This window comes from Lolium rigidum, chromosome 5 (genome assembly GCF_022539505.1).
Source record: "Lolium rigidum isolate FL_2022 chromosome 5, APGP_CSIRO_Lrig_0.1, whole genome shotgun sequence".
In the NCBI taxonomy this organism is placed as follows: domain Eukaryota; kingdom Viridiplantae; phylum Streptophyta; class Magnoliopsida; order Poales; family Poaceae; genus Lolium; species Lolium rigidum.
Genome location: NC_061512.1, coordinates 66183774 through 66209734, shown reverse-complemented (window position 1 = coordinate 66209734; position 25961 = coordinate 66183774). Strand labels below are relative to the sequence as shown.

At 44.4% G+C, this 25961-nt stretch overlaps 1 protein-coding gene across 1 annotated transcript; it reads right to left on the bottom strand.

Annotated features, from left to right (window-relative positions):
• Positions 1-3423: 3423 nt before the first annotated feature.
• Positions 3424-12611, bottom strand: LOC124658429 (pumilio homolog 1-like). Its single transcript, XM_047196762.1, has 8 exons — positions 12506-12611; positions 5527-6158; positions 5212-5353; positions 5022-5129; positions 4398-4610; positions 4187-4297; positions 3898-4098; positions 3424-3805 (listed from the first exon to the last, which is right to left on the bottom strand). Exons 2-8 carry the CDS (start codon positions 6018-6020, stop codon positions 3605-3607), a joined length of 1470 nt encoding a protein of 489 aa, XP_047052718.1. The 5' UTR covers positions 6021-6158; positions 12506-12611; the 3' UTR covers positions 3424-3604.
• Between the last annotated feature and the right edge of the window lie 13350 nt (positions 12612-25961).

Here is a 25961-nt window from a genome sequence, read left to right as displayed (position 1 = left end):
CCCCTCTTGCAACATCCCTGATTTCGTGTTGTAGAAATGTCGCCTGCTCCGCCCTCATCTCCGGCATCCACCCTTGCAGAAAAAGACGACGGCCCCTTGTAGCACCACCGCCCACCTTTAATAGCATCGACTCCCCCCCCCCACTTGCAACATTCATGAGTCCGACTTGCAGCAATGTCGCTTGCTCCTCCTCCAGCTCCGTCATGTACCCTTGCAACAACACCGACGGCCCTCTGTAGCACTACCGCACACCACCGATTGTAACACCACACTCCCTTTGCAGCATCCAACCGGCAGCACCACCGGCGGATGATGGGAGCATCGAAGGCTACCCTTGGAAGCAACAACGGCCTTCGATGGAAGCAACGCCTCCCACCACTTGTGTAGTGCTGCCATGATCACTTGGCGAATCCTGTGGTGGTGTGGTGGTAGCAGCACACATGACCCTCTGCAACAACTCCAATGGACGATGGGAGCATCGAGGGCCGCACTTTGGGAGCCGCGCAGACCACTGAGGGGAGCAATGCCTCCCACCACTTGAGCACCGCCACCATGGCCACTTGCAGAATCTGGTGGCGCCGTGGACACTCTATAGGCCATGCATGCTCCCACCTAATTTATCTCGGCCCCTGGTGTAGGCTATGGCGCCCCGTGAAGAGAGAGAGAGAGAGAGTAGAGAGGAATTTTAGGGAGGGGGGTTACGGGGTGAAGACGACGAGCGGTTGGGAGAGGACAAAGAAGGATAGGGCAAGGGGGTGGAGAGCGATGGGATAAGTGTAACACCCGACCATCCTCTGGCCGGGCCTGTTACACCCGATAGCTCTCTAGGATCTTTAGACTGCCCCATATATCAACACATGTCTTTTCTGCACACTATGTCCTCACTTGTGTGCATCCGGCATCAACTTCCTGGTCGACCACCCGTTCTCAAATCTCTCCAGACCAAGTTGGTCACTTGAGTTGCAAGTTGGGTTGCAAATGAGTTTTTTAAGGTTCCAACTATGAGATTTGTTTCGTGATCTGTGCTAGTGGTGAGTTTTAACATAGGCTCGAACTGAAATTCGATGATGTCATTCTACTGAGAACATTTCATTCTTAGTAGACTGAGCACATTTTATTCTCAGTAGACTGAGCCTAGAGAGACCCCTTGTAAAAACGTGTCTTCTCAGAGAGAGAATATAGTGAACTGGGTGACATATCATCCTACATCAAGCCGGTGTTCCATTGGTCCAACAATATGTGTGGGGTCCACTTGGAAGGTTGGATTTCCCATATGCATGCAGTGGTAAAAATTACTAGTACTCCCTCCGATCCTAAATAAATGTCGGAAGAGCCATTTTATAGAAAAAACCTTGCGTTTATTATTTGCTTAACCCGCACTCCACCTTCAAGCCAGGATCTCCGTCATCCCTCCCCAACCGAATCCTCCCAAAAAGCACGAAGTCTGGAGAGGAACCAGACCCATCTTCTTCCCAGAAAATTGGCGGCGTGCCTTGCCCTTGCTGAGCGCCGCCGCCCTGCCCAGCCGTGCGGCCGCCGGCCGCCCTTCCAAAGCCGTCCGGCTGCCCGCCCTGCTCGCCCCGAGCCGTGCGGCCGCTCTGCACCGGCTCGCCCCCAACCATGCAGCCGCCGCTGCTCCCACCGGCGGAGCCACCGCTCCGGCCTCCTCCCATCGATGGGGTCGTCTCGAGCTGCTCTCCCTGCTCCGCTGCGTGCGCCTGTTCGCATCGCCGATCCGCATCGCAGCCCACGCCATGACCCTTCCACCAGATAGACTCGGGTGATGCAAAGGACCCGGTCAACACTTCTTAATTAACTATTGCGTCAATTTCCGGTTTTAGAAGGGCTAAATGGTAAAACGCAATTATACTAACCGTCCGACACATTTTTCGGATCGGAGGGAGTAGAACATAATACATGAGGGGACCGCTTTGTAGAGAGAGATAACATTTTTGTTTGCTTCTTCTTGCTCGAAGGCTCGATGCTGCACCGGACATGCTACGGTGCTGGGTAGGCTCCATTAGTGCGGCGGAGCAATTCTTCATGGGTGTTGCAGAGATGACGAAATCCGTCGACAACATCAGCGGGGGACCAGAGATATCAGATAATGATGGCGCCAACTACGTCTAAGTTAAATCTGCAGCAACAACATTGCCAGGTTGCAGATCTCGCACCGCACGCCTGAGCAGAGGAAGGCACATGTGAACAAAGAGACGAGGGAAGCTTGGGTAGAAACAGAGGAGCTCGTTGCCGTTGGCGACTGTGTGCGTTCCGACGGGGACGACCGACCACATCCCGAACACACAGCCTCATCGTTGAGATCAGTGAGTGCCCAAGATTGAGGTGCTCGGCTGCTCGGCCTCGCTCTGAACCTAGCCGAAGCACCGTGCAGGGGTAGTAATATGTAGTATGAATCTAGCAATACTAAATTAGTATCATAAATACTGCTGATTTTTTCTAAAGAGTTTGTTAACATTAATAAAGTTTAACTTAAGACATGTTTAAACGTACGCTTATTTGTGAATCTTTATCGAAAAAAACTTATTTGTGAATGGAGAGAATATGTGTATTTTTACTGCTAAAAAGAATCCTTGAGGCTCTTCCCTAGCTCAGATTTTTTTTATGATGTCCTAGATTTTTTTGGTTAGTTGTTGGTAAGCCTGCATTTAAGCAAAGAGATGTTTCAATCAATATTATTCCACCTCTAATCTTCTGGCATTCATGAATGTAGAAGAAAGTAAGCTATTTTTGATCGGGTACCCGGGCTGTAGCACCGGTCCAGTCAAAAGCTCAAGGCAGCATGTATGAGGTAAAATGGCCAGAAATTAACAGCCCGTTAGCTTCACCAGCTGCCCCTCCTAGCATCCATTGGCCATGCGAGGGTCTGCTCGTTCCCACAGGCTGTTCGCTTTATTGTTCGGTCGCTCCCATCCCAGAACCCATGGCCGACCTCCCGATCGAAACGGCAGTCCCAGGTCGCCAGTTGCCGATCGACGACAGACTCTCGTTGCGCCGTTCATCTCCCTCTGTTCCTCCTCGATGGCTCGATTCCATCTCTCCTGGCCCCCGGCGGCAGGCATCAGCCCCTGGCAGACATATTGGTCCTCGGCACAGCGGCATTCCAGCGGGCACCGGCAGGCCAGCAGTTACTGTCCAAATGACCATGATCTGCTCCCTCCGGCCTCCACCAATCTGCCCTCTACACTGGTCCGGTCGTCCTTGGCTGCTGAGGTGTGATTTCCATCGCTTAAGTTCATACCAGTTAAAATCCAAAGACCTACACTTGAGCCATTTATATGTAGCTGAACAAGATAAGTTCATACCAGTTTTACTGATTATCACATCCAGCTCCCGCATTATAACACAGTAATTAGAATCCACAATATTCAAAAAGTATCGCTGGAACTACATAGGGAGCAAATACAATTCCTACACCAATCTAGGAATTGATGCATAGACGCGCAGTGTTGTGTATTCAAGTAAAATCCTTACAAGGAGCATGATATTCCAGGCTAGCTTCCCGGTGCATTTCTTCCTGTGTTGCGGCACTTACGGGTTCAGGATTCGGGGATTGTATGGTGGGTAGATTATTGCTTCTATGATCTCACACCAGAGAGCGATGGAGCCTCGCCCTAGCATTGACGAGCTTCTCGGCCTGCTTGATCACGTGCCTCCCCTGGGTGTATGTCACCAGCTCGCCCACATTGCGCCGCACCACGTCTATGATCACCTTGAACTGCCACTTGTCCGCCACGCTGATCATCCTCTGCACCACATAGTTGGCATACTGGTCGATCATCATACCCTGCACGACAAGGAAACCACACAAGATTAGTCATCTAGAATTTGCTGGCATGTGGAGCAACAATGGTAGTTAGATCTTGATAGGAGGCAGACCAGGAGATGATCAGCATTCCCAGCACCCACTGCATAGAGGGTCTCATTTATGATCCGCTGGCGAGCGTGGCGGCTGCCGTGGATTAGGCACTTCTCAATGACATTGGAAGAGTGCTTCTGGCAGCTCATGTGCACAATCCGCCCTGCAAACTTCCGCAGAATGGCTCCCCGGGTGTGGGGCCCTCCATGCTCCACAATGTACTGCAGCCACATGTACATAAATCCACTGGTGAAGTTTTCAGTTCAACAAAAGATTTATTGATCAGTTAGAAATCACTCCATATTTTACCTGCACAACGTAGTTTCCAAACGGGTCAACCGACAGCTCGTTGGCACATTCGACAATTTCCTTGACTAAAGCACAAAGGATCTGTAGATCCTTGCAGAACCCCAGCACTTTCTGGGAAGATTATGAGGGAGAGAAGGATGAATAATGTATGTAACACATAGAAAATAGCGTGAAAAGATAGGAAGCAGTCAAAAACGCAATGCCCAGTCACCTGAACAACACGGCATCCGTAAGGATGGGAAGACAACATTTTGACCTTCCCACATAAGCTTCTATAGAGGAATCGGTTACACTGTGCTGGCACACACTCTATGCATTTCTGAACAACGTGGTTTGCATGTTGGTCACATGAACATTTCAACAGGTTGCTACCAAGCTCCTTGGCCATCTCTATCTGCTGATCAATGTCGCTTATTTCAAAAACCTGGCGAAAGAGACCAGATCAATTAGAAAAGTACTGAAGTGATCAAGTTCACCGTGAAAAAATATGGCAGACTGTGGTACCGATTTAAAAAGGAAGAATAATTATCAGCTTGAACTAAGTTATGCAGTCGATCCTTACATGATATTTATGGCAGAAGCCATCTAAAGATATAGAACACCTTAACAACAGAAATGAACAGCTTAACTAAATTAAGTGTTCTAACTTATATGTGAATCACACCATAGGCCTTCGAAATATAGAAGTGCAACTTTGCAATCTTTTTTAGAGAAAGGACCTTTTGGCCCTACTCTGGGGACAGCAGCAAGTCACAGGATAAGCTTTGCAATCCATAGACACATCTTAATGCTTCCCTACCTTAGATATTAGAAAAGTGAACAGTATTCAGTTTACCTTCTGGATCACTCGACAACCATAGACGTCAAGGCTTAGGCCTAACATCTGCCCGAATAGATGACCAATCAGTTTCCTAATGTAAATTGGCGGTCCATGCTCAAGAAGCTGATGAAAATAAGTAAATAGTTAATCCAAACATCCTCAAAGATTCAAGTTATGAAAACCCATAAGAGTTGGAAGAAAAAACCTCCTGGATGACATAGTTGCCAAAGGCGTCTTTTGCCAGTGTGCAAACGCGAGGCACAATTTCTTTATACAGCATAGTTATTTCTCCAGTAGTTGCTGTGTCGAGCATCTTTTGAATAAAGCGGCTCCCAGCTGGATCAACACTGCATGCAAAATACAACAAAGGGTAATGGATGGCTCAGCCATATAAGGTGACAATTGCTTAACAGATCACAGAGTACAGCAGGATGGGCATACTGACTGAAACTACTGCTTAGCACTTGTGAGAATAAAGCTAAGTAATAATGAACTTGAGGGTTGCATGAGTTATGTGCACCTGAGAGAAGGTACATGACCCTTGATATGAATGAGCTGCATTGAATGGTTCAGTGGATTGTTTATCTGGTCAAGAAGGTAATGGAACTCAAAGTTTCTGTTGTTCGGTACATGGCCAGAGTTGTGGATATTGCCCGGTCTGCCACTAGAATGTTGGGTTTGAGAAAAACCAGCAATCGTTCCATGTCCAGGATCCTTTGTATCTGGTGGAAGTCTCCCAGGATATGCCACCTCAACATGAAGAGCATACTGATTCTTAAGATCCTCAAACGACTGATGCCAGAGTCGGTAGCCAACTTCTTGGTCTGGGTCAACCAATGCACGATTGCATGCCTCCTCTATTTCCACTGGTTCAGGAAAAGTCGAAGTAGCAGAAGTGTACACTGGAGCAACTGAAAACCGTGGACCTGAGCCAGCACTAGAGTCAGGCACAATGATTTCACTATGGCAAACTTGACCTGGATGTTTCACCTTAGCACTATCTCCCAGTAGCATGTCTATATACGTTTGTTCCTTTGGAGGCTGGGTAGGCAGTTGCTTTTGCACTGTGAAGTTATTGGTAGCTCTGCCTGTGTCAGCATTTTCAGGCAACTTGTGATGTTCCTGAGTTAACACTTCACTGTTTGAATCAAGCTGAAAAGGAAACGGCAATGTTTCATTACCATAATGGGAATTGCTAATGGTGCAAATACTAAAATAGGTAAAACAGAAATGACAAACCAGAAACATACTCATGATGGTATATGCTAGTTTTGAGGGTAAATTCCACCCATATGTTACCTCTATGATACTGACTGCTAACTGCTCAGTGGATCACATCTAGTGTTGACTCAGGCACAACACTCAGCGTCCTCGCTACATCACACCATCTCTCTATCTGCTACCGCCACAGTCTGTAGCCTCCCATCCCACATAGCCGACCAACCTAAAGTGCAAGTTTATAGACAGTTGCTACTGCCTTTATACTATCTCACAGAAAGCGTCAAACACCGTCCAATGCTGCTCACTAGAGTTGTACACGTGGAATGCCAACAAACCCTAAACCTAACCCCTACCACTGGGTACTGCCCCGTGTAATTAAATGTTCCTTTGAATGTGCCACTGGCGATTAAATACTCGTTTTTAAGTAAAAATTAAGGTACCTCCTCCACTTGCCTACCCAGCCTCATGCTAATGCCCAGTCAGCATGATCTCCCTCCTAGGGCTTTGATTCGGTTGAGCCAGACCAGTGGTTGAGCCAGTCAAGCGGTTGGTTTTTTTTTGCGGGTAATTAGTAGAACTGCTAGTCAAGCGGTTGGTTCACCTATTAATTAGTAGAACTACTAGCAAACAATTCAATTATAGTGTTTTAGATACTAATAACATATTCTTAGTCTCCCTAAAAAGATATTACATATTCGTGATTCATTACATACATCAATCAATACATAAAACTTAGATGCAATCCAGAAATAAACAATAATGATTCATAAATACAACAAACTACAACATCAAAGCCTTTTTCCCAAGCAAGTTGGGGCAGGCTAAAAATACAATTTGAGAAATATGCTCTCTAAATAAATAGTTCAGACCGACTGCCACTGGTGCAGTTTAGCTCAAATGCTGCCAATTTAGACACTAATTCATCGACTCAGAATGGACCACATACATGAATGATCTTTAACCTAAGATGGGACCAAGTTTTTATTACAATCTATGATCACAGGAGGAACTAGGTCTTCAGTAGTCCCAAACCCACAATGTGCGCTGGTGTTGATTCAGTGTACAATCATGAGGTGATTTGGGCATTAAACTAACTAGCTAAATAACAGTGTTCACAAAAAAAAACTGGATGCTAGTGCCAGACCAAAGCGTTGCAGTCACAGAATATGAGGCCGTGGCGCCTGTAGAAAATCATGGACGCTTGCACCTGCCCCATAAGCAACCATTCTCAGTGTGAGGAGAGGAGTTTCGGTTTTCTCCAATAAGAAATTCAAAACTCGTGGCTCGAAGCCTAAGTAATCTCACGACAGCTCGATCGACCAATTAATTTGGAAAACTCGCTAGAAACCAAAGCCTAAGTAACCTAAGTCAGTAGATGCCATTAACTCTATGTGTCGATCTTTTCCACTTTCGTCCTCGCCACTGGCTCAAATGTGTCGAATGACTCGAGAGCATGCGCTTTCAATTTCCAATTTTGTCATGGATAGACAGCCGCTGGCCATGGCATCACCCCACTTTCCGCCAAACAGCTGGTCCCCCCTCTTCCTGTCTCCATCGCCTCCCACTCCTCTAGCTTCTCAACTCTTTTGACCGCTGGCTCATCCTAAGGCCTTGAACTGCACATTATGGTGAAGATGAAAATGGTGTGCCTAGTGAAGGGCGGGCATGTCAGCTAGGCTTGACTCTGCCGGGAGACGCGAGGTAGAGGAGTCATATAGGTACAATCGACAACCGTTGGATGGCATGCATGATTAACCGTGTCCTGCTGCCAACCTCCCTTGGGAAGATTCTCAAACATATATGTATCGATTAACACTAACTAAGTAGGATTTGCAATTAACTGCTCCCAATTCCCACTTTTCCTTCTCTATTTTTAGGAAACGAGACCTGGATTTAAAAGAAATTAATTACGCAGTTTTGCATGGTGGAAAGGGACGTGTGATACCACTGCCATCTACAACTAACTCCGCTTCAATAGTAAAGATAAATGAGCAAGGCTGCAACTAACAGTTAATATCCTCTTGCAGGCGGTTGCTACGGAAAGACTTGTGATTCTAATAAGGACAGAAAGTTATTGATGAGTGTTTGTAGTAAAATCTATAGTGTGTCAGAATTTAATTTGGCATATTAGTTGAGCTATATTAGAATGTTAGATTAAGCTTTTATTCATCTAAAAACCACCGATGGGACAATAACTAGTAGTTCAATTCTACAAGAGAAGTTGTTGCGGTGATGGTGTAGAACATCAGCCGCATAACTGATGTGTTCCATAATTAGCATTTTGTATTATAATTTGTCAACCGATTTAATAATATGCCTATTTTAAGCATAGCCCTGATACTGACTACTTTCGGTAACTTATGTGGTAGTCTTGTTTATTGAATATATAAAATTACACCGTATAAGGGATTCCCCTACGGTAAAGGTGTCAAATAAAAATGTGTTAGTCCTGTGGTTTTTTAAACCAAACAGTCATCATATGAGATAATATGTATATTTGTTCTTTTAACATAGGAACTTCTTATCGTTACATCAACCCCCTCTATCTATACTATTATATTCACGTAGGTATATTTTAAGTGAGAGGGGGTGTTCGTAGCTTGAATTATTTCATAGAAGCAATTATTTATAATTTTTTATCAGAGTTTCTAAAGAGGAATTTTTTAGATGACAACGCAAAATAGTTAGAAAACTTTTTTTCTATTAGGTTATATGTCTAAAGATGTGCTTCAAAATAATAGATTTTAGTGTCCTGATGGTGAAGGGTTTTTTCTTAATTCTTTCATCTAATGCATCTCACAAGTGAACATAGTTACTCACTAGATACGTTATTCAAAATTACAACATAGTGTTTGTAAATGTTACATAATTTCCCGATCTCTTGGGAATGTTGACAAGGACACATAAATTTGGATCTTCTTAAGGGAGCTCGCCACAAGAACCTGGTGGTTAGAGTTCCACAATGACTCTCACATCATAGAGCAAAGCTTGTAGCTCCATTAGTCGATCTACCCCAAGGAGGTACTTCCATGTAGTAGCCATAATAATTCATCCAAAAATAACAGGACCAGAAGCTTCTAACGGAAAAAGAAGCAAGTAGATTTTCCGCTACAAAAAACAAGCAAGTAGAATCTTGCCCCTACGCAAGAACTCATATTTAGACCCATAGGTAGCCTTGTGTGCTGGAATAACCAATAAAAAACAATTTAGTTTAATGATGCTCTAAGGGAACTGATATACTAGACCATCTTGATGCATGTTTACTTATTAAAGAATTCAAATACGTATATCGGGGGTCTTTAATTTGGCCCCATAAGGTTTTACACTTGGTACCAACACGGGAAAGCAATGCACCAAACTTCCAATCAACACACCTGGCCTCCACTTTGAACCCATGAAGTGATCACTTCATACTTACTCGGTGGAGAATAGTACTGAACCATCAAACACAACAACTGAGATCAGCTAATAGTAACCCATTCAAGATCTCCATCGTCCTTCATCCTCAAATGTAGGCCTTAAGTATTAAAGAGTCCTTGAGGTACCATCGTCTTTTGGGCACCTTGTGAAATAAAAGGCTTCGAGGACCAAAGCATGACATCTATAAAAAAGGAGCATAACATGCCGAAAGGTTCCAATATTTTGCACTCTTCTTGGCCACCCCCCTAAATACCTTTGGTCCATGTATCCACCACCAAACCTCTAACATCATAATTGATATTGCAGTGGACACAATTCGTAGTGCCACTCTACTTCAATGCACATCAGATCCTAAAGAAGATACATGCCCGCACTATTGACATATTAGTAAAGTAAAGTTGGTCGATTCATATCAAGTTGACAGCACTAGTGCAATCAGTGTGGAAAGAGTAGCCATGGAGCTATGGAGTGCCACGCTCTAAAACTTTGTTTTCTTTATTTGGACCAATTTTTGGTCATTTTGGCCAAGTGCGGAGCTCTAGAGGTAATGATGCGCTAAAAACGGATGGCCGACAACGATAGGCATGGAGCCAATGAAGAGGTCTTCAATAAGTATGGAGTGATATGCTACTGAATTAATGACAATGTGGAGCGAAATCAATATATCATCACTGGTTGGTTGAATAATTGCAAACCTAGTTTACAATTACTTGCTAAAGCTATAAAGGGTATAGGAGACAAGAGAACGTTTAGTTTCGGGCTAGGCACGAAAACCTGGCTGCATTGGCCTACCTATGCTTTGGACCCCAACTACCCCTTGGAAGCTGTGGTGATTGGAATATGATGGCAACATAAGGGTCACACAAGATCAAGCTTGGGTCAGACTACCAAAAATTTGAAATAATGACAGACCTATCTAGGTCCTAAACATTGGTCTAGGCAACATAGGTCAAATAATCGGCTAGGTAGGGGTAACCAAACAATGATAGTATGAGGGGTGAACTTCTCCCCAATTGGTGTAGGCATTGTGATAATGACTAATAATAACTAAGATCTATGAGTCTCATATAGCAAGCATGCAAATACATGTTCATTCAAAGGAAGTAACCAAAAAAAGAGACTACACAACCATACCAAGCAAGAGAAAGTTTTCTTGCCAAAAACAAGTAATGGTATGTAGTTTGGCATATATATGCAGCCGAAGACAAAAAAAAAGTGGAGGAACTTCCCATTGCTATCCCATATCACAATGAGCAATGTGGCACTTGCACTAGTAATTCGAATGGTTGATGGAGTAGTCATACCCTTCCCAATACAAACAAACCCCAGGTTTGGCTTGATATGTCCCATTAATGCGGATTTTCTTTGAGTGGTAGGTGTTGTTTCTGTCACTAGCAATGCATCCATGACAAAATCAGCTTCAAGCACTCTAAATGCATTCTCACATAGGCTATCCTGCTTGGACGCGCGCGTGTGTGTGTGTGCGCGAGTGTATTTCGAAAAAGAAGATTACTATGATCAATCTACAAAACATGTTAAATCTTACATCACTGGTGCAATAGTCCAAAATTGCTCGCACTGTTATTTCATGCTGTGAAATTAAATGCCTTGTGTATTAACTTTACTTGGCTATGAAAGATAAAGGAGTAGTCTTGTAGATCCATAGTAAGTCCAAGAAACATTGCTGGATTTCAACACTTCATATAGGCCATAGTAAATCCATGAAACATTGCTAGAGTTCAAGAGGAATCTCCGTGACAGAAGATAGAAACAAGGGAACAGTAAAAAGAAGTTCAAGAAGAAGCTGCAATTAAGGGTAAAAGTTGTTAGGACCATTTGGGATCGAAACCGCTTGGAATCTGGCGGCATAAGATATGACAAGAGAATTTTAACATCTGAACACAACCCGATCCGTATCCAAGTATGGTTGTTACGATATGGTATTGCTAATAAACGGAGATATAGGATAATCTCTTCTCTGTAGCTGGATTATTCAACCTTTTGAATATTGGTATCCTTTTTGTTAGTAAATTTTAATCACGAACTTGCAATGCGTGGATGTTTTGTTTGTCCATGAGAAGGTGTAAGCTTAACTTCTGAACCGAAGCTCTTCAATTTGGTGAGGGACAAAAATGAATCAGCCAAACACGCTTACAAACACATAGTGACATGTTTAACATAGTACTATTGTTCTTTATGGTGAGCCGATGAGAAAGATCGAGTGCAAAATATAGGGGTAATAATTAATTTTTTGTGTGAGAAAAATCAAGTGCAAATCCTAAAGGCTCTTTTGTAGAAAATAATGGATATATTTGATTGAAGCATTCTTGCACACTACCTTTAGCGGAAATAAACTTTTTTTCCAGAAGAGGCAGGAGTTTTGCCGATTATATTTATAAATTAGGAGTAAACATTGGGGGCTAGGCCAAACTGAAAAAAAAAAACAGCCAAAATGCCAGAAGTTACAAGTACAGGATTCTTGGTCTGAGCAAATTAGGACTAGGAGTAAAGCATGTCAGCGGACCAATGAACCACGGCTGGCCTCCACCTAGTGGTAACAGGAGCTGGGAAGACAAAATAAGGTCTGAGAATAAGTACCCTCTGGTGCCACAAACAATTGTTCTGTATTTCATATTTTTCGCTTCTAATTCAGAAGTAATTGATCTAAATACCACCTAACATACGCATGAACTCATGAATTCTAATACATCAAAAAGATGCAGACTAAATTGCAAGCCCTACTCACAATTCACGCACGAGAGCAACCGGAGAAAAAACAATTGGAACTATTTCATGAAAAAGTGTCTGAATAATCGAAGATCCAAGTACGGGATTTGGTTCTTGGTCGCAGTGCATACCTAGAACAAGCACAGAACAATGCGCCAGCTGATGGCTTGCCTTCGAGCAGGGTATGGATCCCGCACCATATCAGTGCGGTTCCTGGAACTGCGGTTCGCTCCTCTCCTCTTCTTCGTCTCCGGCCTCTCTTCCCCGTCGCCAGCGACTTGCAATGTCGCTGCCGATGGCGTCCATGGAGTCGACGCCAGGCGACTGCACAGTCGTGGGCTCTGACTCCGCAGCGCGATATGCAACATGCATTATGGGCTCCGCCACCTTCGCTGGGACCGTCGCGTCGCCGGCTCGCCGCCGCCGCCGCCGGTGATTCATTCGTTCAGAGAGTGGGTGATAGTGAATGTTGATTCGAAAGGCTACGCCGTCACCGGGGACGAACACTAATGTGGGCTTAGAAGTCTACAACGCTCAACGCTGGCTGTATGTGGACTTCAAAAGCCCAACGGCTATTACTAGCCCGTTAAGTTAGGAGTATGGACAGCCCGTGAATGGACTTCAAAAGCCCAACGGAAAGAAAATCTGGCAGCCGAAAGGATCTAGCCCAACCCAGCCTTGACACCCATGGACTAGTGTCAAATTATCATGCTCTAGTCAAAGCATCCAATGGCCTCGCGGTCTCTGTGTCGCCGACTTACCATTTACGGCTGCTTAATCCAGAGATTGCTTGTGGTAACGAACATAGGTCTTTGGTTCTAGCAAAAAAATTGATAGAGCACCACATTGTTCGTAAAAAACAAATAGAGAGAGACAGCACCCTAGCATATATATCTGCACGCACTCCCTTCGAGAAACCAGGGTGATTTTTTTCCTGGAAAAGACATAGGAGTATTATTCGTGTCATTTGCTAAAATGGGAGTCGGCCAACCGTTACAACTCTACATACGACCTACAAACCATAAGAGTAAAATACATCAAAGGTCACTGAACTCAATTTTTTCTGCCTTAGTCATCGCATAGAGATATGCGATTTACGGTCACTAAATACAAGAGTGTATCGTACACAATCACTCATTGCGGTAGAATGTTGTATTTCACCGACGTGGCAAGTGGTGGACACGTCCGTAAGGTCCTAGCCCTATTTTATTTTGTAAATATCTCCAAAATCTTTTTTTTCTTCCCACTAAGGTCCCTCCTATATTTCCCAACCTAAAACATACCAAAAAAGAAATCCTTGGGATGACACTCCTCGTCGTGCCCTGCCTCGTGCTGGGTTTATCCGGAGGGACACCGACTCCCTTGAAAGTGGCACGAGAAGGTCGTGACACCGCACTTCTTGGCGACAAATGGTGGCCACCCGCACGATGTCGGCTATTCTGTCCTACACCACCGCCCGGTTTGTCGTTCCTGGGGTCCCCGTTGTTTGCGCCTTGATGGTAGGGTGGACTAACGAGTTGCTCGGATCGTTTAGGGCTCGGCTCATTAAGCTCAAGATCATTAAAGCTTGAATCATTAACCTCGTTAAGAACAACGAGGTAAAATTATTGTTTGGCTCGGCTCGTTATGTGCTTGTGAGCGCTCGCGATCTGCTCATTAAGGATCATTAAGAATAGACATGGACATGTGGCTAAGCCTACATATCTACCTCATCAGTATTGAGATCAACATGGTAAGATAGACATGCACATACAGCTAAGCGGGAAAGAGTTAGGGCGGCTACTTCACTAGATTATTGGGTCAGCTCTCTTGACGTAGACATGCACATACAGCTAAGCGGGGAAGAGTTGGGGCGGCTACTTCACTAGATTATTGGGTCAGCTTTGTTGGTTTCCCTTGATGGGTTTGGTTGTTGTATGTATGGCTCACCTTTGATCGGCTCGGTGCCTAAGGACACAATAATGTGACCCAACACTAGTTTCTTACCGATCTTAACGAGTAGCTCAGGAACATGGTCTGCTCGGTTGTTTAGCTTGTTAACCTTAACGAGCAAAATTTGCTGCTCGGCTTGGCTCGTTAAGAAAATGAGCCGAGCTAAATCGATTCGAGCAAACGAGCACTCATTTAACTCGCCGAGCTTCGAGCTTTTTGTCCAGCCCTACTTGATGGAGTGTGTGGTGTGCCCCTCTAAAAACAACCGGGTCGTCACCTCCAAGTCCATCCGCTCCCCTGGATCCCGGTGGGCCAGCAGTGGTCATCCCTTCTCCTGCCTGACGCTGCATCGGCTCCTTCACCTCCCACTGCATCACGCTTCCACGTGCACTATTAGACGATCTTCTCCTTCATGGCCTGCAACGGCTCGCGGCCAGGAAGCTTACGGTGCTGGCGGGAGACCCGACGGTTCTTGTGACGCAAGGTATTAGGGGTGAGGCGGCGGTGCTTGCGGGAGACCGCAGGTGTTGTCGTCCTGTCGTGAGGACGAGCGCGCAGGGGATCCACACCAGCGGTCTAGGTTGACATTCACGGCGCCCATGTAGTGTTGACGGCCTTCCCTGCCATCCACGGGGAAGAAATAGTACCGTAGCTCTCCCATGGAGGACAATGATGGCTTTCCCTCTCATTCCTTACGTTGGGATTCACAGGCGGCACACTAGAGCCCTCCACCGTCGGGGTACTGCGAAGCGGAGCAAGTCCCTGGGCAGCGCCACGGGAAGGACGACGAGAAGGAGGAGTCTGGACAGCGGCGCCGGCTATCTGTGGTTGGGAAGAAGGAGGAAGGGGAGGTGGGGGCATCCAACGGTGGCATCTCGGGGTACTAGGACCGGAAGAGCGGAGGCCAGGGACCAGCAGCGGCGCAGAAGAATCTCTTCGGGACCGTGCTCCACTCCATCCTCCCTTCCTCCACATCGATGAGCAGCGAACCATCTACAAACCCTTGCGCCTCTGCCCTGGAACTCCACACGCCACCGCAGAAAAGGGGTCTACAGCAGGCCATGGTGTGGTCGGGCGGAGTGCCTTGCGGCTCAAGGCAGGGGCAGACATCACACAACAGGGAAGGCAGCGAGGCCGCCGGCACATGGATGGAGTGAGGACGCATGCATGGCTGCGGACATCGACCATAATGGGGCCAGCCGGGGACATGACAGGGTTGGCGGCGCACGACAAGGTGTCGTCGGTTATTTTTGTTCCCTTACTCTTGCAATTTCACCCTTCCTTTTTTATTATTTGAAAATAGGCTATATGGATGGTTTGGGGCCTGACATGTGGGGTTGACACCCTTCCACGTCAGCAAATACAGTGCTCTACCACCTCCAGTGATCATGTACGCCACAAGCTCATGTCTTCGGTGACCGTATTTCGCGTATAGGCATGTAATGTGATGAAGGCGAGAAGGAGGATTGAGTTCAGTGACCATCGATGTATTTTACTCAAACGATAATTATCGACTACTCTCGCTACACTTTTCTTTAAAACATGATTATTTACCATATTGTTCACCACATGTCAATGACAAGGGTGGTTCTCACCTCACGTAAAAAAGTAATATCCACATTGAGAGGGAAACATTCCTAGCGCTCACTAGACAGTTGGGGCCTGTTTGGTAGCCTGTGGACCTCTTTTATTGCATGGGCTGGTACGAAAAATGGGCTATTTGATTTCCTGGACTCTCTCTCGTTGTTGCACGAACCAGGTTTTAAAGCACCTCTGGGCCAGGCCCCGGAGGAACACCCAAAATGGTCGTTGATGTGGAGCCTGGCCCGTTCTCTTCAAACGGCTGCTCGCATCGAGAAGGGAGACGGAAACGACTCCCTTTGGGAACACACACCATAACTAGCCTCACCGCCCCCTCTCCTTCCTCTCACTCGCATCTTCACTCTCCCCACAATTATCACATCACCAGCGTGGTTGCTCTATCACCGACAAATCTGTCGCACCGTTGCAAGGAGGAGCAACGGGACCGAAGGAGGAGACGACGGCCAGAACCACCACGACCTCGGCCGCAACCTATACCGTGCTCTTGACCTGCATCTCGAGTTCAGGCGCTACCTTGACCTCGTCCTCGACCTGAACAATGGCGGTAATCTCCTCTTCCTCTTATCTTCGTCATCGTTCTGCGACGACACGCCGTTCTTCACCGTTTGTTACGACATGCTGATTAGATCTGCTAGGGTTTCCATTAGGATTGAGTTCTAATAAATGATTTCTTGTTCTTCGTGTCGATTGCTTGCTATTCACGGTTGTGATTCGTTGATTTGTTAGTATAATTTGCAATCGCGGTAGATCCGTTCTAGATCATACTGAGATTGGTCAAATTAATTGTCTGATTTTACTCTACATACATGCAAAGAGGGGAAGGGTTTTTTATGCTGGGGTTTTGCATGTTGCGATTCTTGTGCCAAAGATTAAGCTGAGCAGCGCTCTAGTTTGTTCATACCCAAGCACAAGATGAGCTAGACGAGTTGAAGAATGAGGTTGTTATGCTCAAGAATGTGCAGAGAACTCAAGCACAAGTTATGAGATCTAAGAAGCATGAATGGGAGCAGAAAGAAAGAAAGGCATTGGTGGACGAAAAGAGAAAGTTAGAGTGTGACATATACGATATGCTCCAAGTGAATTTTGTAAACAAGGAAAAGCTCAAGAGAATCAGGGCTATTTGTGATGAGTGATGAATGTGTTGGAGATGTAGTGTAGGCGCTAATGGTTGAGCTATGTAGCATTTGTAATGTATACTAAGTACCATTTGTAATGTACACTAAGTATCATTTGTAATGTACACTAAGTAGCATTTGTAATATACTTTGCCCTCTATTTGAACTAGTACTTGTGTTGTATGTGAGTGAACTAGGCCGATGATTATATCCAGTGATCATACTATGGAAGAGATGATCGACCAGAACCTATGGCATAACTGAACATGACCATGCTATTTGTTCTGATCAAACATATCTTTCATATGTCCTCATACTATGAGACATATCTTATCTTGCTTTGCATGTTTTTGCTTCTTGAATGGTGCTATCCAACCGTGTGCATCAATTCTGCATTGCCCAATGATTCAAATATGACACTATGGAAGGCAAAGTGTTGTCCTCAAACTTAGTCATGTGTGCCATATTCCCTGCACACTAGACTTAGTTTGGGGACAATCCCTTTGCCTGCCGTGTGACCCAATGTATGAGGCATATTTTGGTTTTTCTTCTGCGTTGGCCAATGATTCAAATATAGCACTATGGAAGGCAAGGTGCTGCTCTCAAACTTAGTCGTGTGTGCCACATTCGTTGGACACTAGACATAGTTTGGGGAAAGTCCCTTGAGCTGCCATGTGACCCAATCTATGAGGCCTCGCTAATGTTTTTGATGTCCTTGTTCATCTATTGTGCACATGCTTGTTGTGATCAGCCACCTCTAATGGCATGTGTTTTTGTGTGCAGAGTGAGCAGATCTAGCTTGGGGCACCTACGGAGGTTCCCGGCGAGGGACCGTCCAAGAAGCATCGAGGAAGGAAGGCTACCGTCGGCCACTTCCACGACGACGTAGGGCTAGACCACTACCTCCGGATCGTCTTCAAGTCCACCTTCAGGCAGCTTGCAATTCCTTCCGAGTTAGTCAAGTGATTCAAACCCATCCGTTTGAACATCATCGTCCGCAACAACACTGGTTGCAGCTGGAGGATGACTACGAAGAAAGACGACGCCGAAGCATTCATCGACCAGGGGTGGGAAGCCTTCACCATCGCCCATCGGTTGAAGATAGGCCAGTTCTGCACCTTCAAGATGGTGTCCACTGCAGAGTACAGTGTGGTCTTCGTCGACCACACCTGCACTGAGGTGATGACCAGGTGCCCGGACCATGGCGATGCCACCAGGTGTGTCGTCGTGGAAGAAGAAATCTGAAGCTATGCTAGTATTGTGTCTCTACTGGTATTGTGTCTCTACTGTCCTAGCATGTTGTGTCTGAACTCTGGTCTGTGAACAATTGTCGTGTCGAGTCGACCGAACGCAATTCGTATCGTCTATGATCTATCGTGTTGTGCCTGATCTTGCCTTCTGTGTTTGCTTGTGTGCTCTACCGATAGATCACTGGTAACCTCACCACCCAAGGAAAGAGGTAACCAGAGCCTGATTTTGGGTTGCAACCAAATAACATCATTCACGTTTTGGGCTATTACATGGCCTTAAAACTGACCTACCAAACAGCCAAAGCACAAAAACTCTTCGCGAGCAACCAAACGACAGGCCAATTTGGGTCCGTGACCCGTATGGAACGTGCAGGACATTCCATCTCACTGGCGCAATGAGACGAAAAATTGGCCCAGGCTACCAAACGCGCCCTTGGTTTTCGCCTCACATCAACCCTTAATTATTTATCAAATATTTTGAAATATTTAATGAAAAATCGCTATGTACACATGCAATAATGTGTCCAACATCTAAAAAAGATATCCTATTAATTGTACAGGTAGTATATAAAAGTAGTGTATCTAGCAATAAATTCCATCATTATATACTCCAAAGATATTTTACAATCTGGCAATAAATGGTCAATATCTATCCGTAGTAGTAAATAATGGCAGCTTTTATTTTGCAGGAAATAATTAATGATCACTTCTACTATGGTCAGTGATATTTATTTTATTTTGAACTTGTATTGCATCACCCATGACAAGTTTTTTTACGGTCAGAAACAAATCCACCACGCAGGGTGTTTGTCCCTAACAATGTACACACACCCACACGCATAGCTACGCCCAAACATCTATGCTCAATGACATGATAGTAATGGTTATTTATGAATGAATTACCTGTGAAGTACCAAGGAAGAGGCTCCTGTCACGGTGGCGGCCAAGGCTAAGCATGCCACATAGAACAGCCATGGTAGCATCATCCTCCCATACCTCCTTGCCCTTCTCCGTATGTTCACCATGGGAATGCAACAACGTCTGCATGTGCTTATTATCCATGTCTACACAAGATAAAAAGAAGATACCTACCTACAAAGTAAACCTTTGAATGGAGAGAAGAGGGGGAGGGGGTTCTCCTCTATTTATAGGGAAATGACAAAACATTTATGGCCCTAGGTTTTAAGCACACGACCAGGGGTATATTGGTCATTGTAGGGATCTTGATGGTAATATTCTACCCAGAATATCTTCACATAATATGCTTCGCCTGACGTGGCGCTGTGGGGTTGCAATGGATCGTCCGATAGGCTTTACTAACACATATTTTGCATTAGGCACACCATTGACACATGAACATCCTTCATGCAGGTCACATGCTTGAAAACACCATGTATCTCGGACATACCTTTGATGCATGCACATCCTTTGTGCAGGGCACAACCTTGTATGATAACCACTATTGAAGATATATGAGGCCAACCCGTAGATCTATGACCTAGAAACCTACACTAATCCAACCCACGACGTCCAAAAGAGGAGGCCCATGCATAAAAGTCCACTGACCTAATCATCCATGCAACAAGAAGCATCTACTATGCATCTGTCATCAGAGGACTATTGAAAGAAGGTTACATGATAAATTTGAAGTGCGATACATTCAAGATCTAAAATACAATATGGGGACTTCTACAATCAACACCTATATATACATGAAGACCATCTCGCCAAGTCAAGTTAAGCCCGAGTTGAAGCACTAGAATACTCATCGTAGGCATAAAGCCTAGTTATCTAATTTCACTGGGTGTCTCTGTAAATCTGGCGAGATCCATCATGTAAAGTCTCTTATAATTTTGTGATCACATCCTCAAATAATGTCTAAGGGAATTTCTTCATCTTCATCTTTATATATTGGTTCGAGCCCTTACCAAACAAATAAACACTCTTCTGATACATCAGTATTATGATTGTCGATGCATAATGCAAAAAACCATTGCAAAAAACCATTCATTAGTTGGTGCGCTAGGTAAATGATGTGCGAGTCATATAGACCGGGTCTCCACTAGCCCCTCCATTTATGATATCGACCCCAAATCAGGTCGAAGAGGATCTCCAGATGAAGGAAGTCAAGGATGCATGTAGGAGGATCATCAAGACGTGACCTCCCTATGCAATTGAGACCAGAAAGGTGGCATAGGAGGAGTACTCCATCGATTCCTCACATATGGACTACATTGAATCTGTGGAGAATATCCCCGACGATGCGTATCGATGGCACCTCAAGGAGTGCTACCCGGCATTAGGGACTTACTGCTCCACCATCAGCCCACAATGCATGTTGATCCAGGTCTCCCGAGGTACATGGTATCCTTGAGCCACTATTACCTTTTCTATAGAATATACTGCTTCGTAGTAGAAATTTTTAGAAGAATGTTAAGCCCTTATGGAGGGGCTAAGAACCAAACATGAAGCCCAGTGTAGTAGCTAGGCAGGCCAGGGAATGAGCCTCTTTGTTCAATATCCGGTTCTCGTGGCAGAAGGGAACTCCCCTCTTTGGCTCGCTCCCCGATAATCTCTCGAAGGATATTGCTAAAATCTCCAAGAGCTGGCTCCTGGATACCCTTGATTACCTCTAGACGGTGTGAAGCGATCTTGCACTTGCCAATATTCATATCAACAACGAGAGCAAAGGTCTCACAGACTGCCATAGGCTCCAGGCTCCTAGATCAACAGTGAGAGCAAGGGCATCATGGACTGCCATAGGCTCCAGGCTCCCAGGATGTGTGATATCAACCATAGTAATCACCGAAGCTTCCCTAAACTGCCCAAGATCAGATCAGCAGATTGTGTCGAGCGGCTATTACCTACCCAGGGTGATTTACGTGTTGATTCTGGACTACATGACCAGCCCGATGTTTGTCGGGTACTAACATTATGTTCCTACACGGCCATCGATCTATTACATTTTTTTAGGATAATCGAGCTATTACATAACCAGCCTGACTCCAAGCTACTATGCAGGCTACTCCACCATCAGCCGTATGTGGACTTAAGTCCAAAGTGAACATCTACCTGTTGGCCCGTTAAGGAAGTAAGGTACGGGATGAGAGATCTAGCAGCCGAAGGAACGGCCCAACACAGCTTCTTGTCGCCCATGGACTACGACACATTTCTTTCCTGTTATTCTCGTTTTTCCATGAGTGGGGAGAGAGAGCATCTAAGAAAAAAAATGAGTTTAGAGAGTTGGGTTACCATGGTATAGTCAAAGCATCCAATGAACTTTCAGTGTCACCAATTCACCATGTACGGCTGCTTACTCCTCCAGAGATTGTTTGTAGTAACGAACATAGGTCTTGGTCCTAGGAAAAAATGATATAGCACCAAAATCCATTTTACCTGACAGGTGTAGATGCACACAGTGGATAAACATATTTTAAATGTTTAAAAATTTCTAAAAATATGAGGGTGTACATTCATACATTTGTCATTGATACGTCTCCGACGTATCGATAATTTCTTATGTTCCATGCCACATTATTGATGATATCTACATGTTTTATACACATTATATGTCATATTTATGCGTTTTCCGGAACTAACCTATTGACGAGATGCCGAAGGGCCGGTTCTCGTTTTCTCGCTGTTTTTGGTTCCGTAAATCCTAGTAAGGAAATATTCTCGGAATCGGACGAAATCAAGGCCCAAGCATCCTATTTTTCCACGAAGCTTCCAGAACACCCGAGAGTCGCCAGAGGGGGGCCACTGGGCCCCCAGACGATAGCCCGGCGCGGCCTAGGGGGGGCGCCCCCCTAGTGTGTCACCGCCTCGTCGCCCCTCCGACTCTGCCTCTTCGCCTATATAAAGGTCCCTGACCTAAAACACCGAGAGCCACGGTACGAGAAACCTTCCAGAGCCGCCGCCATCGCGAAGCCAAGATCTGGGGGATAGGAGTCTCTGTTCCGGCACGCCGCCGGGACGGGGAAGTGCCCCCGGAAGGCTCCTCCATCGACACCACCGCCATCTTCATCAACGCTGTTGTCTCCCATGAGGAGGGAGTAGTTCTCCATCGAGGCTCGGGGCTGTACCGGTAGCTATGTGGTTAATCTCTCTCCTATGTGCTTCAATACAATAATCTCATGAGCTGCCTTACATGATTGAGATTCATATGATGATGCTTGTAATCTAGATGTCATTATGCTAGTCAAGTGGGTTTTACTTATGTGATCTCCGGAGACTCCTTGTCCCACGTGTGTAAAGGTGACAAGTGTGTGCACCGTGTGGGTCTCTTAGGCTATATTTCACGTAATACTTATTCACTCGTTATGAATGGCATAGTGAAGTGCTTATTTATATCTCTTTATGATTGCAATGTGTTTTGTATCACAATATATCTCGCGTGCTACTCTAGTGATGTTATTAAAGTAGTTTATTCCTCCTGCACGGTGTAATGGTGATAGTGTGTGCATCGTGTAGTACTTGGAGTAGGCTATGATTGTGATCTCTTGTAGATTATGAAGTTAACTATTGCTATGATAGTATTGATGTGATCTATTCCTCCTTTCGTAGTGTGAAGGTGACAAGTGTGCATGCTATGTTAGTACTTGGTTTGGTTATGTTGATCTGTCATGCACTCTAAGGTTATTTAAACATGAACATTGAATATTGTGGAGCTTGTTAACTCCGGCATTGAGGGTTCGTGTAATCCTACACGATTAGTGGTGTTCATCATCCAACAAGAGAGTGTAGAGTCTAGCATCTATTTATTTATTCTGTTATGTGATCAATGTTGAGAGTGTCCACTAGTGAAAGTATAATCCCTAGGCCTTGTTCCTAAATATCGCTATCGCTGCTTGTTTATCGTTTTTATCGCATCTTTACTTCCTGCAATATTACTACCATCAATTGCACGCCAGGCAAGCACTTTTCCGGCGCCGTTACTACTCGCTCACATTTATTCATACCACCTGTATTTCACTATCTCTTCGCCGAACTAGTGCACCTATTAGGTGTGTTGGGGACACAAGAGACTTCTTGCTTTGTGGTTGCGGGGTTGCATGAGAGGGATATCTTTGACCTCTTCCTCCCTGAGTTCGATAAACCTTGGGTGATCCACTTAAGGGAAACTTGCTGCTGTTCTACAAACCTCTGCTCTTGGAGGCCCAACACTGTCTACAAGAATAGAAGCTCCAGTAGACATCAAGCTATTTTCTGGCGCCGTTGCCGGGGAGGAAAGGTAAAAGGTACTCACACTCCGGATCTCGGCTACTAAGCTATTTTCACCGTTGTAAGTACTCGAAGCTATTTCCTTTAGATCCTGCAATTGCATCTTTTTTGTTTCTTGTTTACACTAGTTTGGCATAATGGACAACAATGAGCTTCTTATTCTATTTCCTGATTTAAAACATGGATTGTTTGATGCGAAAATTAAAAAACCTATGAAATCTTATTTGCATGCTGGTAGTAATATTAGTATGAACGCTTTGAACACCATTGTTGATAATGATATAGAAAGTTCTAAGCTTGGGGAAGCTGGTTTTCATGATCTTTTTAGTCCCCCAAGCATTGAGGAGAAAATTTACTTTGATGATACTTTACCTCCCATATATTATGATTATAATGATAGTAGTCTTTTGCAACCGCCTGTTATGGAGGATAAATTTGATTATGATTACAATATGCCTCCTATATTTGATGATGAGAATAATAATGATAGCTACTTTGTTGAATTTTCTCCCACTATTACTAATAAAATTGATTATGCTTATGTGGAGAGTAATAATTTTATGCATGAGATTCATGATAAGAATGCTTTATGTGATAGTTATATTGTTGAGTTTGCTCATGATGCTACTGAAAGTTATTATGAGAGAGGAAAATATGGTTGTAGAAATTTTCATGTTACTAAAACACCTCTCTATGTACTGAAATTTTTGAAGCTACACTTGTTTTATCTTTCTATGCTTGTCACTTTGCTCTTCATGAACTTGTTTATTTACAAGATTCCTATGCATAGGAAGCATGTTAGACTTAAATGTGTTTTGAATTTGCCTCTTGATGCTCTCTTTTGCTTCAACTACTATTTCTTGCGAGTGCATCATTAAAACCGCTGAGCCCATCTTAATGGCTATAAAGAAAGAACTTCTTGGGAGATAACCCATGTGTTTATTTTGCTACAGTACCTCTATTTTATATTTGTGTCTTGGAAGTTGTTACTACTGTAGCAACCTCTCCTTATCTTATTTTTATTGCATTGTTGTGCCAAGTAAAGTCTTTGATAGTAAGGTTCATACTAGATTTGGATTATCGCGCAGAAACAGATTTCTTGCTGTCACGAATCTGGACCTAATTCTCTGTAGGTAACTCAGAAAATTATGCCAATTTACGTGAGTGATCCTCAGATATGTACGCAACTTTCATTCAATTTGGTCATTTTCATCTGAGCAAGTCTGGTGCCTCAATAAAATTCGTCTTTACGGACTGTTCTGTTTTGACAAATTCTGCCTTTTATTTCGCATTGCCTCTTTTGCTATGGTGGATGAATTTCTTTGTCCCATTAATGTCCAACAGCTTTATGCAATGTCCAGAAGTGTTAAGAATGATTGTGTCACCTCTGAACATGTTAATTTTTATTATGCACTAACCCTCTAATGAGTTGTTTCGAGTTTGGTGTGGAGGAAGTTTTCAAGGGTCAAGAGAGGAGGATGATATACTGCGATCAAGAAGAGTGAAAGCTCTAAGCTTGGGGATGCCCCGTGGTTCACCCCTGCATATTCTAAGAAGACTCAAGCGTCTAAGCTTGGGGATGCCCAAGGCATCCCCTTCTTCATCGACAACATTATCAGGTTCCTCCCTCGAAACTATATTTTTATTCCATCACATCTTATGTGCTTTACTTGGAGCGTCGGTTTGTTTTTGTTTTTGTTTTTGTTTGAATAAAATGGATCCTAGCATTCATTGTGTGGGAGAGAGACATGCTCCGCTGTTGCATATGGACAAGTATGTCCTTAGGCTTTACTCATAGTATTCATGGCGAAGGTTGAATCTTCTTCGTTAAATTGTTATATGGTTGGAATAGGGAAATGCTACATGTAGTAATTCTAAAATGTCTTGAATAATTTGATACTTGGCAATTGTTGTGCTCATGTTTAAGCTCTTGCATCATATACTTTGCACCTATTAATGAAGAAACACATAGAGCTTGCTAATTTGGTTTGCATATTTGGTCTCTCTAAAGTCTAGATAATTTCTAGTATTGAGTTTTGAACAACAAGGAAGACGGTGTAGAGTCTTATAATGTTTATAATATGTCTTTTATGTGAGTTTTGCTGCACCGGTTCATCCTTGTGTTTGTTTCAAATAACCTTGCTAGCCTAAACCTTGTATCGAGAGGGAATACTTCTCATGCATCCAAAATCCTTGAGCCAACCACTATGCCATTTGTGTCCACCATACCTACCTACTACATGGTATTTCTCCGCCATTCCAAAGTAAATTGCTTGAGTGCTACCTTTAAATTTCCATCATTCACCTTTGCAATATATAGCTCATGGGACAAATAGCTTAAAAACTATTGTGGTATTGAATATGTACTTATGCACTTTATCTCTTATTAAGTTGCTTGTTGTGCGATAACCATGCTTCTGGGGACGCCATCAACTATTCTTTGTTGAATATCATGTGAGTTGCTA